The sequence below is a fragment of the Rhea americana genome, unplaced genomic scaffold (assembly GCF_003343005.1).
Source record: "Rhea americana isolate MKP2758 unplaced genomic scaffold, rheAme1 scaffold_27, whole genome shotgun sequence".
NCBI lineage: Eukaryota > Metazoa > Chordata > Aves > Rheiformes > Rheidae > Rhea > Rhea americana.
In genome coordinates this window covers 2,969,389-2,985,509 of record NW_028186390.1, presented here as the reverse complement: position 1 = coordinate 2,985,509, position 16,121 = coordinate 2,969,389, and the positions used below count along the sequence as shown (strand labels likewise).

The 16,121-nt window shown below is 36.6% G+C and overlaps 1 protein-coding gene across 1 annotated transcript in view; it reads left to right on the top strand.

Moving 5' to 3' along the window:
- The window catches only part of ZFYVE9 (zinc finger FYVE-type containing 9), a 58,616-nt gene that overhangs the window by 16,089 nt on the left and 26,406 nt on the right, over window positions 1-16,121 (top strand). Inside the window, exons 3-5 of the mRNA XM_085308033.1 lie at window positions 6,005-6,109; window positions 6,954-9,049; window positions 14,084-14,183. Coding sequence (XP_085164159.1) covers window positions 6,040-6,109; window positions 6,954-9,049; window positions 14,084-14,183 — 2,266 coding nt within the window. The 5' untranslated portion in view covers window positions 6,005-6,039. The remainder of the gene's footprint in view (window positions 1-6,004; window positions 6,110-6,953; window positions 9,050-14,083; window positions 14,184-16,121) is intronic.

Sequence of the window (16,121 nt, the reverse complement as noted above, 5' to 3'; positions counted from 1 at the left end):
CTCAGTCTGTTCCATTAAATCTTATCAGTTATAGATACAACTATTGCTGAGCTCTCTGAACAAGCTGTTTATTACAGTGGAAATGCTTGACTACTTCTCCCCAGGAGTKTTTAATATAAAGGTCACTGAAAAGATCTGGAAGTGTGGACTTGACCATTGTTTCTTGGTGTTGAAGCGAGTCCTCAGGAAAATTAGATCTCACAGCTTCGTAAAGTTGCTAACTGTGGTGCTAACAGTTGTATGTTGGTATTATTTCTTTCTGGTGCATTTTTTTATTACAATGTGTTAATGTGATCTCGTGCTGGTAGTCCACTGTTAGAGTCAAGAAGATTTGGAAGCTTAAGGCTGTCGGTTCCAGTAGTGAAAAGTTCCTCAGAGACTGAAGAAGTGATGAGTGAAACACAGTCTTTTTGAATTATGCATGATCTGTGATCCAGTAGGAGCTTGAAAATAATCTGATTGACAGACTGCATAGGTTTGTTAGCTTTTTTCTGTGAGAGACTGGAGATGACTCTACAATGGATAAGAAATGTATATTTTATGCAGTGGACTTTGATCTGTATTTTTAAAATACCAATTTAAGCTTTTTGCTGGCTTGGTGATTTATGTTTCCTTTTCCTTGCACWGGCACAATACTGCTCTCTTCAGATTATAAATTGGTATATATTCAGATGAACAAACTATCTCATTTTTGGCAGCAGACAGCTAAAATGACCATTCAGATTTCTTCACAATTTTGTTGTTTTCACCTTCATTTTTCCAGAGTTTAAGTTGTGTATTTGCTCATCTGCTTCTCTCCATGCCAGGGCGTGGAATAGTTGAGAATACTAAAGAGTTTCACAACTATGAATGATCATTTTAAAATGTCATTTCAACCTTTATACTAGGAAGAAATGTGGAAATASAGTAATTTCAAAGAATTTGTGAATAAAATAATTCCAAAACTTTCCAAATTGTTACAGTAATAKCTGTGATTTATAGTCAAAGTTGCTTAAAGGCCCATAAAGACTAAGTTTGCTTTTATTTATGTTGGATATTTAATACAAATATTTAATTTTAAAGTAAATTAAAATTCTAAACCACAGAAACAGCAGCTGCCAGATTATTGTAGCATGCTGTGTTACAGCATTTTGTGTTTTCTTTTCCATCGTGAGTTCCTGGCTATACAAAAGTAAAGATCTTAAGCTGGTGAAAATACATCTGAGTGGCTGACAGTGCGCTGGGCAAGAAACATTGCTGCTATCTGTTATAAACCTAAATACTCATTCCCCTTTTATGTTGGGGAGAGGGCAGTAACAAATTTTGAGGGTTTTTCTMTGTGTTTTCCGTTGAATGTGGACTTCAAGGAAAATACGTGGGTTTTTTTTATTTTTATATTTTGGGTTTTTGGTTGTTTATAATCATTTTTGGTGGTAAACCTGAAGATTTGCAGCTGACCTTTTCTGAGAAATATCTACTTCTATAGGCAACAAGATTTCATTTAGAGTGGCTGTCAACTCAGTGGTTATGAGTTCAGAATAAGATTTCTCTATATATCCTAATACATTGGTAAGTGAAATAATAATGATATAAAAGGTTTTCTCTCATAATGCTGTTTATTTCGTGCATTTTAGTTTGGACTATAAGAAACCATCAGTCTAGGTTTTGACTAGTCTCATTCTTGTGTGCCAGTGTTTGTCTAAACTAATATATGTAATCAGGAATTTTTAAGCTCAAAGTTCTCTCTACTTAGATTTTTTTTWAAATAAATGATGGAAAACATGTTTCTATTGGATGAAATCTAAACTCACAATTTCACATTTAATTGATAAATAATACAAATTTTAACAAAATGACCATTTCACAGGGTTACTATGTAGTGTTAACCACACTGGGATTATAAAGGAGTAGGCACAAAATTCTAASTCTTCTTTTAAGTAACTTCCTAAGTCTGAATGTTTCTATATTTTTAATGTTATAAAACAKTACATAATGTAAAATTTAAAAGCCAAATCTCTGTTCTTTAAGAAAGAGACAAAAGTCAATAAAAATGGTAATATTTATTGTCAGCTTCTAACATTGGTTAGATATAACCTTATTTTTGATCTGTGTGACAACAAAAACCAAGACAATACAGGACTAAATTTAGGAACTGTTGTAAGCAAACATGGCTTAGATTTGACTTACATTAGTATGTACAAATTTGAGGTAGTTCTTAAGTCATTTTATCAGACTTTTAGTCAGATTCCAAATTTKAATGAATAGTCAGATGTGAATTGTTTTTAAACTTGTGGAAGCTACATGGAATCAAAATGCAGAGGTCCAAAAAGATATTTTAAAAGTATGTTTTCAGGAACTGTCTAATCAGCATAGCTTTCCTTCCTCATCAACTTGCTTGTCAGTAATCATTATCTTCTCTAAAGTAAACAAAAYGGAAAAAATCAATGCTTGTAGCCTATTTCTTTGGGGCTGCCCATACCGTGGAGCTTGTGTGCATGTCCTAGCGAGAGCCTTGACTGGATGCCCTTTTTCAATATTGGAATGCATGAAAAAATCAGAGCGTGGTATTCTGTGGCAGCATCGYGGCTTGACTATCCCAAACAAAGAACTTTGTCCAATACTCACAATATGTACATGGACAAATACTATTTGCATCAAGGATTTTAGTCAGACTTTTTGTAAGAGTAATTATTCTTACTTTCCTGAAGTGTTAGATTGGACTATTACCATATTATAAGGTAAATGAACTATTTACACGGTTATGTGAAGTATACAAGTAAATGTGAAGTTATATGGCATTTTGCATTAAACAGTCTTGCTGTAATGAGTTAATTTTGGTTGATCATATAAAAAAAAAGATTTTTTCAAGCAAAATATTAACTGGGACAGATTCTAATAAACTTCTCAGTATTAGATACTTAGCTGGCAAAGGTGCTTCCCATTGAGGAGGAAGAAAAGGCAAGAGAACCTCCRAACTCTTGAAAGTTGGATGTAGTCTGAATGATTTTAGTGTTTCTAGGTACAAGGAGAAGCATCTGTTTTTTAAAATGATTTTGGCCTAATTGCAATGTATATCGTAAATCTAATTGCTTTTTTTCAGTTAAAATGCTATGAGTGCTATGAAAGATTTTTAATACAGTGACTTGGTGGGCAAGTTGGGTAGCTCAGGAAGATATGCAGTAGCTGTCTAGGGGATCTAAGAATACAGTCTATCAATCAGAAGTTAGAACCTGGCTCTATCTTCTTCAGGAAAGCAAATATAGTAGGGAATGTAAAATGTTAAGCCCTTTTAGACTTTTGAAATGCAGTCTTTGATCAAGGTGGCTAACCTTTCAGTCTGGGCATTGGTATACAGTGATAGGGCTGATCATCTAGCTATTTTCCTTGCAGAAGGAGTTAATCTTGCATCCTCTACTCTCATACTCTGTTGAGTATACTCTGTTGAGTATGAGATACAAATCTGAGAGTCTGTAAGGTCGTAACTCTAGGTTATCTCTKAATTTCTTTGCAAAATGGCCTTTTTGGGTGGTGCTGATTGCAGTTCATAACTTACCATTATTTCATTCGTCGTCTTWAAAACTGACTTTCTGCATGTATCTTCAAAACATAAAATAAATCTGATTACGTCATATAATGATGTATTTAAGTTGTAACATGGCCTCCTTTAAAAATGCCATATGACAAATTTGAGGTCAGGGTCAACCCTAAAAGCCTGAACTTTGCATTTCGTGACATTTTAATGCTTGGGATTTTTTATTGTTGTTGTTGGTCCCAATAATCTGGTCTTAGACAGCTGTTGCCCACAACGAATGCAAATCTGTATTTAATGTTGACTAGCATTATCTCAACTACTACAATGTTTTCCTCAAATCTGGATATTGTAAGGATAATGTTAAAATAAAATATAGCTTTAGATTGGAATCTTTGTCTGACTTCTCTCTTGTGTCTGTTGTTTCTGTAGTGTAGAAGAGCAGGTTTTCAACTGAGCTGGAGTCTTAGCTGTCAGGTCTAACACTGTTTCCTACTGCAAAATGAGGTTCTCACCCTCTCCTCCTCCATTCCCTTATATCACAACATTGAAAGCCAGCTCTGAAGAGAATAACACTGTTTTGGATGACGTTCAGAGAATAGATCAAATCAAGGTCTCTCCTTATGGTATATAGGTTATGGCACACATTCCTCTGTGAAAATATCCTCATTGGCAGTTAGTGTTCTCAGAAAAYGGATCAGGGTATCTTGTTGCTGAAAGCCTTTGGTAGCAAGACTGTTGTATTCTTACAGTTTGGTAGGGCTGTAACATTTATTGTTGTGAAGTTGTAGAAGGTTATTTAAGGACTTAGATTTTTCCATTTCACCTGTGTGATCTTCCTTTCACGCCTGAGAATATTATCCTTTGAGACTGTTTACTTCTGTACGTTTTGGTAGATTTCCGGAGCCTGCCTTTCAGGAAGACAAGGATTATTAAGGCAAACATTTTAAGAGCTAGCAGAATTCAAGTAATACCCATTATGTCTTCTAACAACTTCACACATACGAATTCTTGAAGCCTCTCTTGGAAATGAGGAGTGGTACAGAATATTGCTAGCCTAGTACATGTTTAAGAAAACAGAAGCACAGAGAGTTAATTCTTATTCAAAGCCACGTGAGCTAATCAGTGGTGGAATGAAACTGAAAGCTGGATCTTCAGATCATTGGGTAGTTGACTTTCTAGTTCTGTAGACAATGACATTTTTGACTAATATTGGAGCAATTTTGTTCTTACTGTTACGGTGATCCTTGTGGTTAGACACATTAATGTGGCAATACAAGGAAAGTTGCACTGCCATCGTCATTTGGTACCTGAAACATCTTAAAGGCTATTGCTGGCTTTGATGACAGTTCTGATTAAATGCTCAGATGAAGGTCAGCGTTCTTGAGTGTAAAAAGTTGAGACAAGGCCTTGAAATGCTTAAAGTAGCATTGATAATGAGTTGTGAGGGCAAAGGCATGTGACTGAGTTTGACATTTTCAGTGCAATATAGTTAAATATATCCTTGCTCATCAGTTACAATGACAATGCTTTAGTAACTACTGAGAAAAATTCTTCCTCTCCCTCACTCCCTATTTATTGTGGTAGAAAAAAACTCAGGGGTCTCTATAAAATGAAAAAGTGCATTGATAGTCATGAAAATAAAAGCTTCAAATATGAGAATAGTAGAATGTTTCCTATGTAGGTTGCATTATGCAGGTCCTAAGCCAACATTGCAAAAGAAAGGACTATGTGACTTTTGTTTTTGTTATGTTGCCCTAAGTGGAAGTTTCTAAACAGTAAGGACATTTCTAAATCAATTTGAGGGTGCTGTCTGTACATATCTTTCTCCCAGATCCAGAAGACAAATCTCCCTTTACTTATATTTTGGCCTTTCAAAAAGACCTGTCACATTAAATGGAAAATGTAATGAATTAAATGTAAGGAAAGATGCACATACATTATTTTGTAAGCTCTGTGGTGTGAAATACATTGTGCTTTGAAATGACAAAGGTTAGTATTAGTATTCTTTTCATTCATCTCATTTAGGGTATTTTCTGTTGCTCTGACAGCCAGCATGTAAAAGTGAACCTGTATCTTCCAAATGTTAACAACGCTGTTGCTTCAGATCCTGGTTCATATTGACACATTTACATCTTAATTCGTATGTGACAGATTTTTTTAAAACAGATTCTATTGCAATTGTTTGCAAATACTTGGATCTTAAAAATCTGGATTTTGCTTAAGTTTTAACTTCTTTTTTGGACATATTTATCAACTTTGGAGACTGTAAACAGTAAAATCCAAAAGGAGTTTGGTGAAGTTGTTAATCTGAATTAAGCAAGTTTAAGCACAGAATATTTATTCCTGGGAAATGCTTTTGATTTCTGCATGCAATATATATAAATTTTGATTTACAAAGGACTCCCCCTCCCCCCCCAAATCAGGGCATTATGTAGTGGAACCTTTCTGAATGAAATTTAGAAATCTGATTGTAATTTGGTCTCTATTTGGCAGGTTCAGACAAGAATCTGGTGGTCTTTTCCTGACAAATGGAGAACTATTTCCAAGCAGAGGCATATAACCTCGATAAGGTTTTAGATGAATTTGAGCAAAACGAAGGTGAGTCATTTTGAATAAAGTTATAGCTGTACATTAGATGTACTCTACAGAGAACACCACTGCTAAAGGAGAGAGACCTGTAATACCCTTTTTGATTTTGAGCTGCAAATTGATCTCAGAACTTGCAAAAACCATCTAGTAACTTTGTAGGATATGTCTTCTGTGTTTGTTAGTAGTATTCTTCTCATTGTGTTTCCATTCATCGTTTACTTTTTTAATTTGTTTCTTACTCTTTTCATAGAAAATCTTCCATAGACTTTTTAAAGAGGAGTTTTATGGAGCTTAATCTCAGTGGCAATATTTTTATGACTTATTTTTTACAATTCAGGCAAAATGGATTTATTAAGCTTCTTTTGCAGTTTTGGGAGACTTAAGCATAGAAATGTTTTATTAGGTCACATAAATCATAAAATGAAAGTTACCGTCTTCAGAGTATAAAGTTTCTGCTTAGTCTAATTGCTGTTTCTGTGCTGTCAAGGAGGTTCAAAATTTTATGGGAATTGCAGTTTTTTTAAGCCTTTCTAGCTGTCTAAAGTATATTAATCAATACTTTAAAATTGACTGTGCAAATTCAACTTGTTACACTAACTGGTATAGCTTTAAATTTCTTCGGTTCCAGAAACCTCATACAATTACACTATTAATGGTTCATCAGGGATGAGTTAGTTTTGTAAGATGTGTTTTACCATTGTACTGATACTTGAACATGGGTACATTTGTTTTGGGGCCTCTAATGTAAGAGTTAATAGAATCTATAGACTTAATAGGACAGTAAGCTCTTTCAAAGTAGAGGGATTGCATCAGCGTTTGACATAGTGCGCTCATTACTGACTTAATTTTTCAGATGCTGCTGTTTCACCTACACTGCTGGGTGCAAAGTGGAATCAGATTCTAGATCCTCCTTCTCATCGTCTCTCCTTTAACCCGACCGTGGCCGGTGCGAACCAAGCTACAGCTTCTGATGAATGTCAACAGAGATTGAAGTCTTTCTCCCTATCTCATTCAGTGACCACAGCAACGGGAGGAGGGGTTCACTGTGCTAATGGAAAGAATTTTAGTATAAGCTCAGAAACACCAGCCATGTGGATTGATGATCAGGCAGCAGCAGATGATCAGTTAATTAAGAGGAATAACAATCGGGATGATCAGTGTAACACTGAAGAAACCAGAGAACAGAAATGTGGTAATGTAGCTTGCTTGCCAGAAGAAAAAAATGTATTAGTGGTGGCAGTCATGCATAACTGTGACAGAAGAACACTACAAAGTAGTGATTTGCTGGATTGTAAAAATTACAACAGTCAGTCCCTAATGGACACTATTAGCTTTACACTGGATAATGAAAACCGACAGAGTGATCAGTTTAGTGTTACTGTAAATGGATCAACTGAAAAAGATACAGATACAGAAAAGCAAGTAAATCGGCTCTGTGCTGAAGAGGACTCTGTTAGTCATTTGGTTAATGCTTCATCTGAAAGCCTGTCCATTGCATGCCCCTTGCCTCGATTAAAGGATGATTTTAATATGAGTAGAGATTCACTGTTTTCAGAAGCTACAACTACAGGGATTAATGCAGTGACTGTATTGCAGAGACCGGCTGATGGTACCATTAAAACGCAAGAAAATTGTCTATCAGTTGAAAATTTTACTAGTAAAGCCATTACTCAGCGAATGGATTTGGAAGCTAAAAACTCTTCTTCTTGTTCAAGTAATGAAAGCTTAATTGTAGAAGCTGTAGAAGAGCAAACATCCCAACAATTTCCATCTAGGCTATCTGGGCTCGCTGAATCTTGTCAACCTAATGTGGCTGGAAGTGGCAATTACAAGGAACACGTTGCAGAACATTCTGCATCTGAGGATGTTAGTGGTGTTGAAAGTGAAGTCAGTGAATGTGATAAAAACCTTAGCACAACTGAATTGCTCAGCATAGCAGAGTGTTACCCTGAATCTCAGGAGATGACTAATTGGGAACTGACTAAATTGAATGAGATGAATAATAAGCARACTCTGGGAGAGAATGAAAGACTTCTGCAGACAAAACAGCCTGATGAGGCATGTAGTAATAGTAGAGAAGATGGAGATGGGATGATAGAGGCAGGTGTGGACTTAAAAGGAACTGRTATAGATGAGCTTGAAGGGCCCAGTCTCTCTGATGTTGTGGGTACATCAGCAGCAAGCTCTTTGTCTAATGGTTGTGATTCCTATGGAATGCAGAACCCGATTGTTGCTCATATTCCAAAGACTTTACCCTCCAAGGAAGACTCGGTAACAGAGGAGAAGGAGATAGAGGAGAGCAAGTCAGAATGTTACGCTAACGTTTATGAACAGAGAGGAAATGAGACCACAGAAGCTAGTGGTCTTACTTTAAACAGCTCTGGTGACCAAATGAAAAAAAATTACTTACATAACTTCTGTAGTCAGGTCCCATCCATRCAAGGGCAGACATCACCAAAGCCAGTGACTAATCTGCAGTCTATTAGTGTTCCTTTTGGTGGTGCAAGACCTAAACAACCTACAAATCTTAAACTGCAGATTCCGAAGCCATTATCGGACCACTTACAAAATGATCTTGTTCCCCCAAACTGTGGAGGTAACAGTAAAAACAAAAATGTCTTTGGTAAGGCGCAACTAGGGGATACCTTGTCATCAGACATGTTTCCTGGTGATACGTCTTTAAATGTTTCTATTACTGATGCTAATGGGGAACACTTGGAAGAGTATGAATCTGGAGTCTCTAGTAGTCCGTGCCTTGCAGTAGCCCCAGATAGTCCAGATAATGATCTCAGAGCTGGTCAGTTTGGAGCTCCAGCCAGAAAGCCTTTTACGACTTTGGGTGAGGTGGCTCCGATTTGGGTTCCAGACTCTCAAGCACCAAACTGCATGAAATGTGAGGCCAGATTTACATTCACCAAAAGAAGGCATCATTGCAGAGCTTGCGGGAAGGTAAGTTCATCCTCTGTGATTAAGCGCAAGACATGCTTTTATTTGTGATACTGAAAAAAATCACACCAGAGAACTTCCTAAGCCACTGGCTGCAATTAGCTGTGATATCTCTTCCTAAAATGTTGGATTTCATTTGATTAGTTAAGAAAAAGAAGTTTCTAAGCTCTAATCCATTTGGGGTTCTAATAGAAAGTAACTATTTGTTATTCATTGCTGTACGAATGATTATCTTCTAAGGTCAGGGTATTAGTTGATTGCAACCTTTAGCATGTATTGGATTCATGTAGAACTGCTATAAAACAGCTAAGTGCAGAAAACTAGTTTGCAGAAATTACTGCATCAATAAGCCTATTAAAGATACTGAAACATATTGATGGGAATTGGAAGTGAGCTATTGAATTGCTGACATTCCTGCTGGTTTAGATGGCTAACCAACTTTGTTCTTTTAAGTGTTCTTTTCTAATTTTTCTCATGTTACTTACGCTGTTTTAATGAATATATCTTTGCTTCTGAGGAAAAAAAATATAGTAAATTCTCTGTAATGTGATGAACATAGAATTTTTGTAATGAAGCCAACTGAAGCTTTATTTCTATATCGTTTTGTGTTATATAAGAAATATTATTGGCAATCTTTTTTTGTTTGTTTTGAAAAATTTGCCATACGTGCCTTCTATGTCAACACTAATTCMTATGTGGCAAGTTTATGATAAACAATTCGCTTATAAAATATTTGTAAATATCTTGTTACTGAAATACAGGTTAGTGGTACATTGGAAGTAGGAACTTAGGAAAAAATATGATTATTCAAAAGAGGTAAACTAACACTTTTGTCATTCTTGAATAGTTTTAAGATAAAAAGAAATACTAAAACCCACTAAAAGTTAGAGTAAAAGTGACTTTGGTTCATTTAGGCCCTATCCAAAGGTTTCTGAAGTTGATTGAAAGACCTCCTGGCTCCTATGGGCAAGATCTTTAGCTACCAGAAGAGTGCAGGGAAGCAGAACGACTCGAACAAAGGACCTAAAAGAAGCAATGTGTCTGGAAAGCTCATACTCTTATGCCACCTGTTTCTGGAAGCAGCCTAGCAGAAAACACTGGCTTGCTCCTCTATAATGGACTACGTATGTCTGCCATTTGCCCTTTAGTAGCCAAAACGCATAGCACTCACTCTCTTCTCGGCATCGCCAGTTAAGTAGATTTTATTCAAATTTGATTTTGAGACATGCTGAAAAATCTTTCCCAGGATATTGACTGGTAAATACATATTCATTAAGCACTGGTTAAGGAGTTCCAGTTGCTTGCTTCTGCCCATGCTGTTGCAGGTTGCAGTGGAAGTTATGATGTGGAACTAGTAACCACTGGAGCTCAGTATGCATCAYGTGAAGTTACGTGCCTATCTTTTGTGCACATTTCAGTTAACCTCAAAGGGCTCAATCCTGTTCTCATCACGGCTGAGTCTAAGGCATTTCAATTAAAGGAATTATGTCCATCCTTGATACTTTATTTTAGCTTCAACCTGTTAAATTATACTGTCAGTTATTTAGGTCATGCTTTTGATTTTTATGAGTTTAACAAATACGACTGTCAACTCCCATTTACAGTTATATTTTTCTATTCCTTTTTGTGCTTTAAACAAGTTCATTGCTTGTATTTTTTTTCCCTGCAATGACTGAAGCCCTGAATTGCAAAAATGAGAAGCAGGAAAGAACAAATGTAATACAGAATGGACATGAACCAAGGCCAAGGAACGTAGCTTTTTTGTTCATTTTAGTTATTGAAGGCAAGCCTTGAAAAAGAGTAAGACTGTTTCTCTGCAGCTTTCTTTTGGATGATATGTAGGGAAGAGATAAAATAAAATGGATAAAAGGTCCTTTTACTCTGTAGACAAATGTTTTTCAGATGTGAAAAATACCTATATTGGTATTTAGTATTCTCAGAGTGATCTTAGAATAACCCTTGGAAAGCCTTATTGCTAGAAGCTTTTGTTAGCAACTGTGGTCAGGGCTGAAATTGCACATGTGCAGTCAAAAGATGCTGCAGAGAATTCTGTGATAATTCTTTTTTACTGCCTTTTTATGTTTTTTTTCTCTTTAAAAAAAACACGCTCATTAATAAACACTAAGAATCAGCGTCAGTCAAATAATACTCGGTACGTACTGCAAAATGCCTTTCAGCGTTTAATTCCTGCGACGTACCTGGGAGGAAGGAAGCGCAACGGCTCAGACAGGCGAGCTCTCGCGAATCTGGCTGTGCTAGTTCAGGACAAAAGTGTTCGCTGTTGCCTGCTCTTGCTCTCTGGTTAAGATGCTCATCCCCAAAGCAAGCTGAGCCTGCCATGGCGGTAATTACCGAATCGTGGGGGCGCTTCCGCCGTTTCTGTTAAACGTACGAGCTTCTCGTAAAGGACCGTGTCTTCAGCRCCTGCAGTTACTTGCCTTCAGGTGAATGGCAGAAATCAGGCGAGTAAGGATTTTTCAACACAATCTTTAGCCTAACAATTTCCTTTTGAGCGTTACTGGCATCATGAGAGAATTTTGTAGTTGGGGTGAATCTCTCTGTTTCATTTGGGAATGAAAATTGCRTTTAAAAATAGTTGAGTGGCACCTGGGAAGTCTGTCTGTGTTTTTAATTTTAGGATAATAATTGCAAAATTAATGGAAGATGGGAGCCTCAGGAGTATGGTAGAAATTAACACRTTTACAAGAAAATTTGGATTAAAATTAAGAACTTGAAGAATGTGTGTGAACACATTCATAGATTTTACTGTACGCATTTATGTATTTCCCATTGTCAGATGAAACAGCCATACTTGACAGAAAAAAACAGAAAATTTATATGCCATCTTATTACTGCCAACCAAAACTTACTTTTTTCACCAAAATGTAAGAAACCCCCCCTCCGCCCCTARCAACAATTGTTTAACAACCCCCAGTCAAGCCAAAACCTTAGTACCACAAAAACTTGCTGTGGTACTATGTCTTTTTTTTTYCTTTCTTTTCTTTTARTAAGCATGAGATACTGAGATAAATGACTTGATGACTGCTGATCACAAGACCGAATTGTCAGTTGTGCTTGATTCTTACTATTAGAAAGCTGATGTAGCCAGAGAGAAGAGGTATAGATGTTCTTTCATTGGGTTTATTTTCTCTTTTAGTATTTAGATCATCGTGCTCTGGAGCCTTGCTGAATGCACAGTGTCTYGTTTGTTAAAGGGTCCTAAATTACACACTAATTATTTTAGTCTTTTGGTTACCGTAGAAGACATTGATTTTTCCGTGTTCAGTGCTGGACTTTCAACTGGAAGTTTTTCCCAGAGAAATGAAATCAAGTAAAATATGTCTAAAATATGTTGTGATGTTATTAGTAATATTCCTTGGAGTTCTTGTAAATTCGATTGAAGTGTAAATATAGAAATGAGATTTTAAAAGTATATTTGCTGAGATTTTTTAGAAGTAAGTTTTCACGTGCGTGGAAGTTTTGTATTTCTTTTCATGAAAATGGTAGTATATCCATGCTTACATTTTTGTTTCTAAAATGTTTAAGTTGACCTAATTAGGTAATATTAAAATTGCCTGAAACAGGATGAGCTTTTTCTTCACATTTGATTTTGAGCCATCATGGTGAACTTGGAGCTTGCTTTGTGTTTTTCAAACGCTTGCAACTGCGGGACTGTGAAGGTAACAGGCTTCAAAGTGGTCACAACTTGGAGTGATGTTTAACTTGTCTGAAATTTAATTAGGCTTATTTTTTTTATATGAGGAGCCTACGTAGGTTGTTTACAATGGAAGTACTAAAGGAGTGATTGTTTGGATTAATAAAGTGTCCTAGATAACATGTGGTTAATTGTACATTCAGAATCCAACTAAAAGTAAAATTTGAAATTCTTTCTTGAAATCTGAGCTCATTTATAATGGAGCTGCTGGTGTTTCTGAATTTCCTGCATGGGGTATCACCTCTCTGCATAAAATGTGTACTCATCAATGTCTTCGTATGTTGCCTGARTAGCAGCCCTGAGGAAATAGGATTTTTTTTAAAATGATTATTTAGAACAAATAGGAAATCATTAGGACATCCTGATTTGTCTGTTCCGTAGGAYTTTGCGATGCAAATGCTATTGTAGGATCATGTCTGCATGCAAGTGGTTTTTTGGCACGCAGGCCATACTCATGTTTTATGGTTTTGCTCGTGTCGAGGAAGCCTCAACACTGTTTCCTGCCCACGMCTGGGAATGGTTAGATTTGGTTCAGGTGAGAAGCGCTGGCAATGCAAATGCACCTCTACAGCAGCTCCCTCCTGGGGATTTTGCACCATGCTCCCCCTTAGTAGYCAGTGTGCATAAAATGCAGTTCCTGTGATGCTGTAGTGCTTGTAATCATGGAAATATGAGCTTGCTTTTATAAATGGAGCTAGGCTTTCTTGCAGCACTAATGTTATTCAGCTGTGTTAAAAATGCCTTGTTTTATACGTGGAATATTTAAAAACATTTTTGATGTATCACTGTTCACTTAAGTGAGGAAGAGCTTGTTGTCTGTGAGATTAAAACGTTACTGAGTTGCTAATATAGATGAATTGCCTTGCTGCAAATAAAAATKGTTTCTTTGAATTAATTTGTGCCATAGAAACCTCTTACGTAAAGAAAACTTGCACATTTAAATATAGCTGACTCTAGGAAGTCCTCTTGCTTTTTCTAAGCCTGAAATTAATTTGTAAATTGTTAATTTTGTGARGGGATTGTAATATGGTACAAATTTATTAACCCATTGTCATTTATGCCAGACATGCATTTTAAAAATACATGTAGTATCAGGAGGACATGCCTTTATGTGGTGCACATAATACTACTACAGGAGGATTGGTAGGAAAGTGTCACTGGGTGTGTATTAATCACTGTGRCTTTAATGGGAAAACACTGATAATTTACATAATATACATCCATTCTGGATGTCTAGAGCTCTACAGATAYGATCTTATCTCAGTTCATCTGTTCGTCACATTTTTTGATTTACACTATTTTTGTTTTYTCTTGGGTTCCAGGTTTTCTGTGCGGCATGCTGCAGCCTGAAATGCAAGTTGCTGTACATGGACCGAAAGGAAGCTAGAGTGTGTGTAATCTGCCATTCAGTACTAATGAATGGTGAGTGGAAGGAGAATCTGAATTGCAGAGCTTCACTGGCTCTGTGTTGAGCTGCAGTGATGATTTCTTATCTTTCTCTTTCTTTCTTTCTTTTTTTTTTTTCTTTTTTTTTTGGCCTGCTCAAAATGCTCTGTATGGGCAAGTATTCTAGCATGGCAAGGACACTTGGTAAATCTGTTTGGGATCCCTGCGGAGATTGGGGATTCCTAAACTCAGTATGATTATCAACCGGTAAGGTTGCAATGAGGTTTGAAAGCTTTCATTTGTGAGTGCTATTTTGCAGGAGTGCAGAGTTTGTAGGTTTTGGTTTTAGTTTTAGTTTTTTTTTTTTTTTTAATTCAGGAAGCTACTCAAAGCACTCTCCTCTGTCCTTTGATTTATATTACATGTCCTATTGCTTTCTTATGTCAGATACCAAAGAGAAGGTTTGTGCAGTTGTGCCTCCTCTAAGCTATGCACTACAGAGGAATTGGGAAGTAGTATTTATCCACAAAATAACTCAGCTTTTCTTGCTGCTAACTCCTGAGCTTTGTGGTGCTAGAGGAGGAAGTCTTACCTAAAAAGCTGTCCAGACTCAGAGAACTGAGTTCTGATCCTTGCTTTGGCCATTTTACTGGAAAGCCTGTCAAACCGAGCACAATGTCATGGCTAAAAAGCTGAGGAGTAGATGGGACACAGCATGAGAGAAGAGGTATTTACAAAGTTAACAAGTACAATAAACAAGAAGTTGTATTAGCTGTGCTTGGCATAAGGAAAGGCTGTATTTGGTTTAGACCAAAGGGCCACTGGATCTCATTAGTATTTTGCCCTTTATAGCGTTAACAGTTTAGATGTGAGGTATAACTCCAAGTAAACATAGAGTATTTGTATCAGTATACCCTTGGGCTTCTGAATATTTTAAGGTCTGCCTGAGCTGGCAGTTACATTTGGGTACTTACGTTGTCCAGCTGACTTATTTTCCATGACACTGAGACAGCTGTTGATGAAAGACACAGTGTTCAGTTTTTATATCTGCAGTTCACAAGATACAAAAATTGGGTTAGGTTGACAGAGGATCCACACGAATGCTTAAATCATGAGAAAACTTGTCTCRTCATGAGAAATTCCAGGTGCTCTCTCTTTGGTTTATTAATGGTGAGATGAATAGGTGACTGTATCTCAGTGTACAAGCGTGTGTCCGGGTAACTGCAACTTGATGACAGAAGTTTCTTCAGTTGCGGAGGAAGGGCTGACAGGTTCATTCCAACCTGCCGTGAAGAGAATGCGGAACCAGACAAATTCCAGTTCGAAACGCAGACCTCCAACCGTTGGGATAGCTATCCTAACAACGGCTAGGGAGTTGCTGTGCACCCTTTATTGCTGCAAACGTTTAGATAAAGTTTGAAGGTTTTGATAAAAGATGACTGCTACAGTTCAACCAGGAATTAAACAGGAAAGTTCTCTTGTATATTGAAGCTCAGACAAGATAATTATGGTGRTATCTTTACATCTTACTATATAATAGATTATTTGGGCTACTGTTTTCAAAAAGACCTGTTAATTTTTGTGAGCGTCTAGCTAAACTTAAAAGTGCATAGGTTTATTTTTCTCCAGGGAGGTTGAGTAAACGTGCAGGTTCAGTTGAAAGTAACTGAGTGCTCAGTCTTGAAATGAGCGTCCAAAATCAGCAGACAATTTCTGTTACTAAACAGGAATAATTCTTTTCTGTCTCAAAAAAGATTAAAGATTAATAAGATAATCTTTGTGCAGTGCTTGGAAGAAGAAGTGGTAGATTTTAATTATTAATAATTCTTCACTGTAAGCCAAATACATAAGGTGACAGAAGATTGTAGGTTGTGATATCAAAGAATTAAGACCGAGTCTTGAAGATAACATTGTCCAAGGGATTTCAGATGTTGTATTTTGAGATGTAGAAAGTAGCATATTTCAAGGTGTACA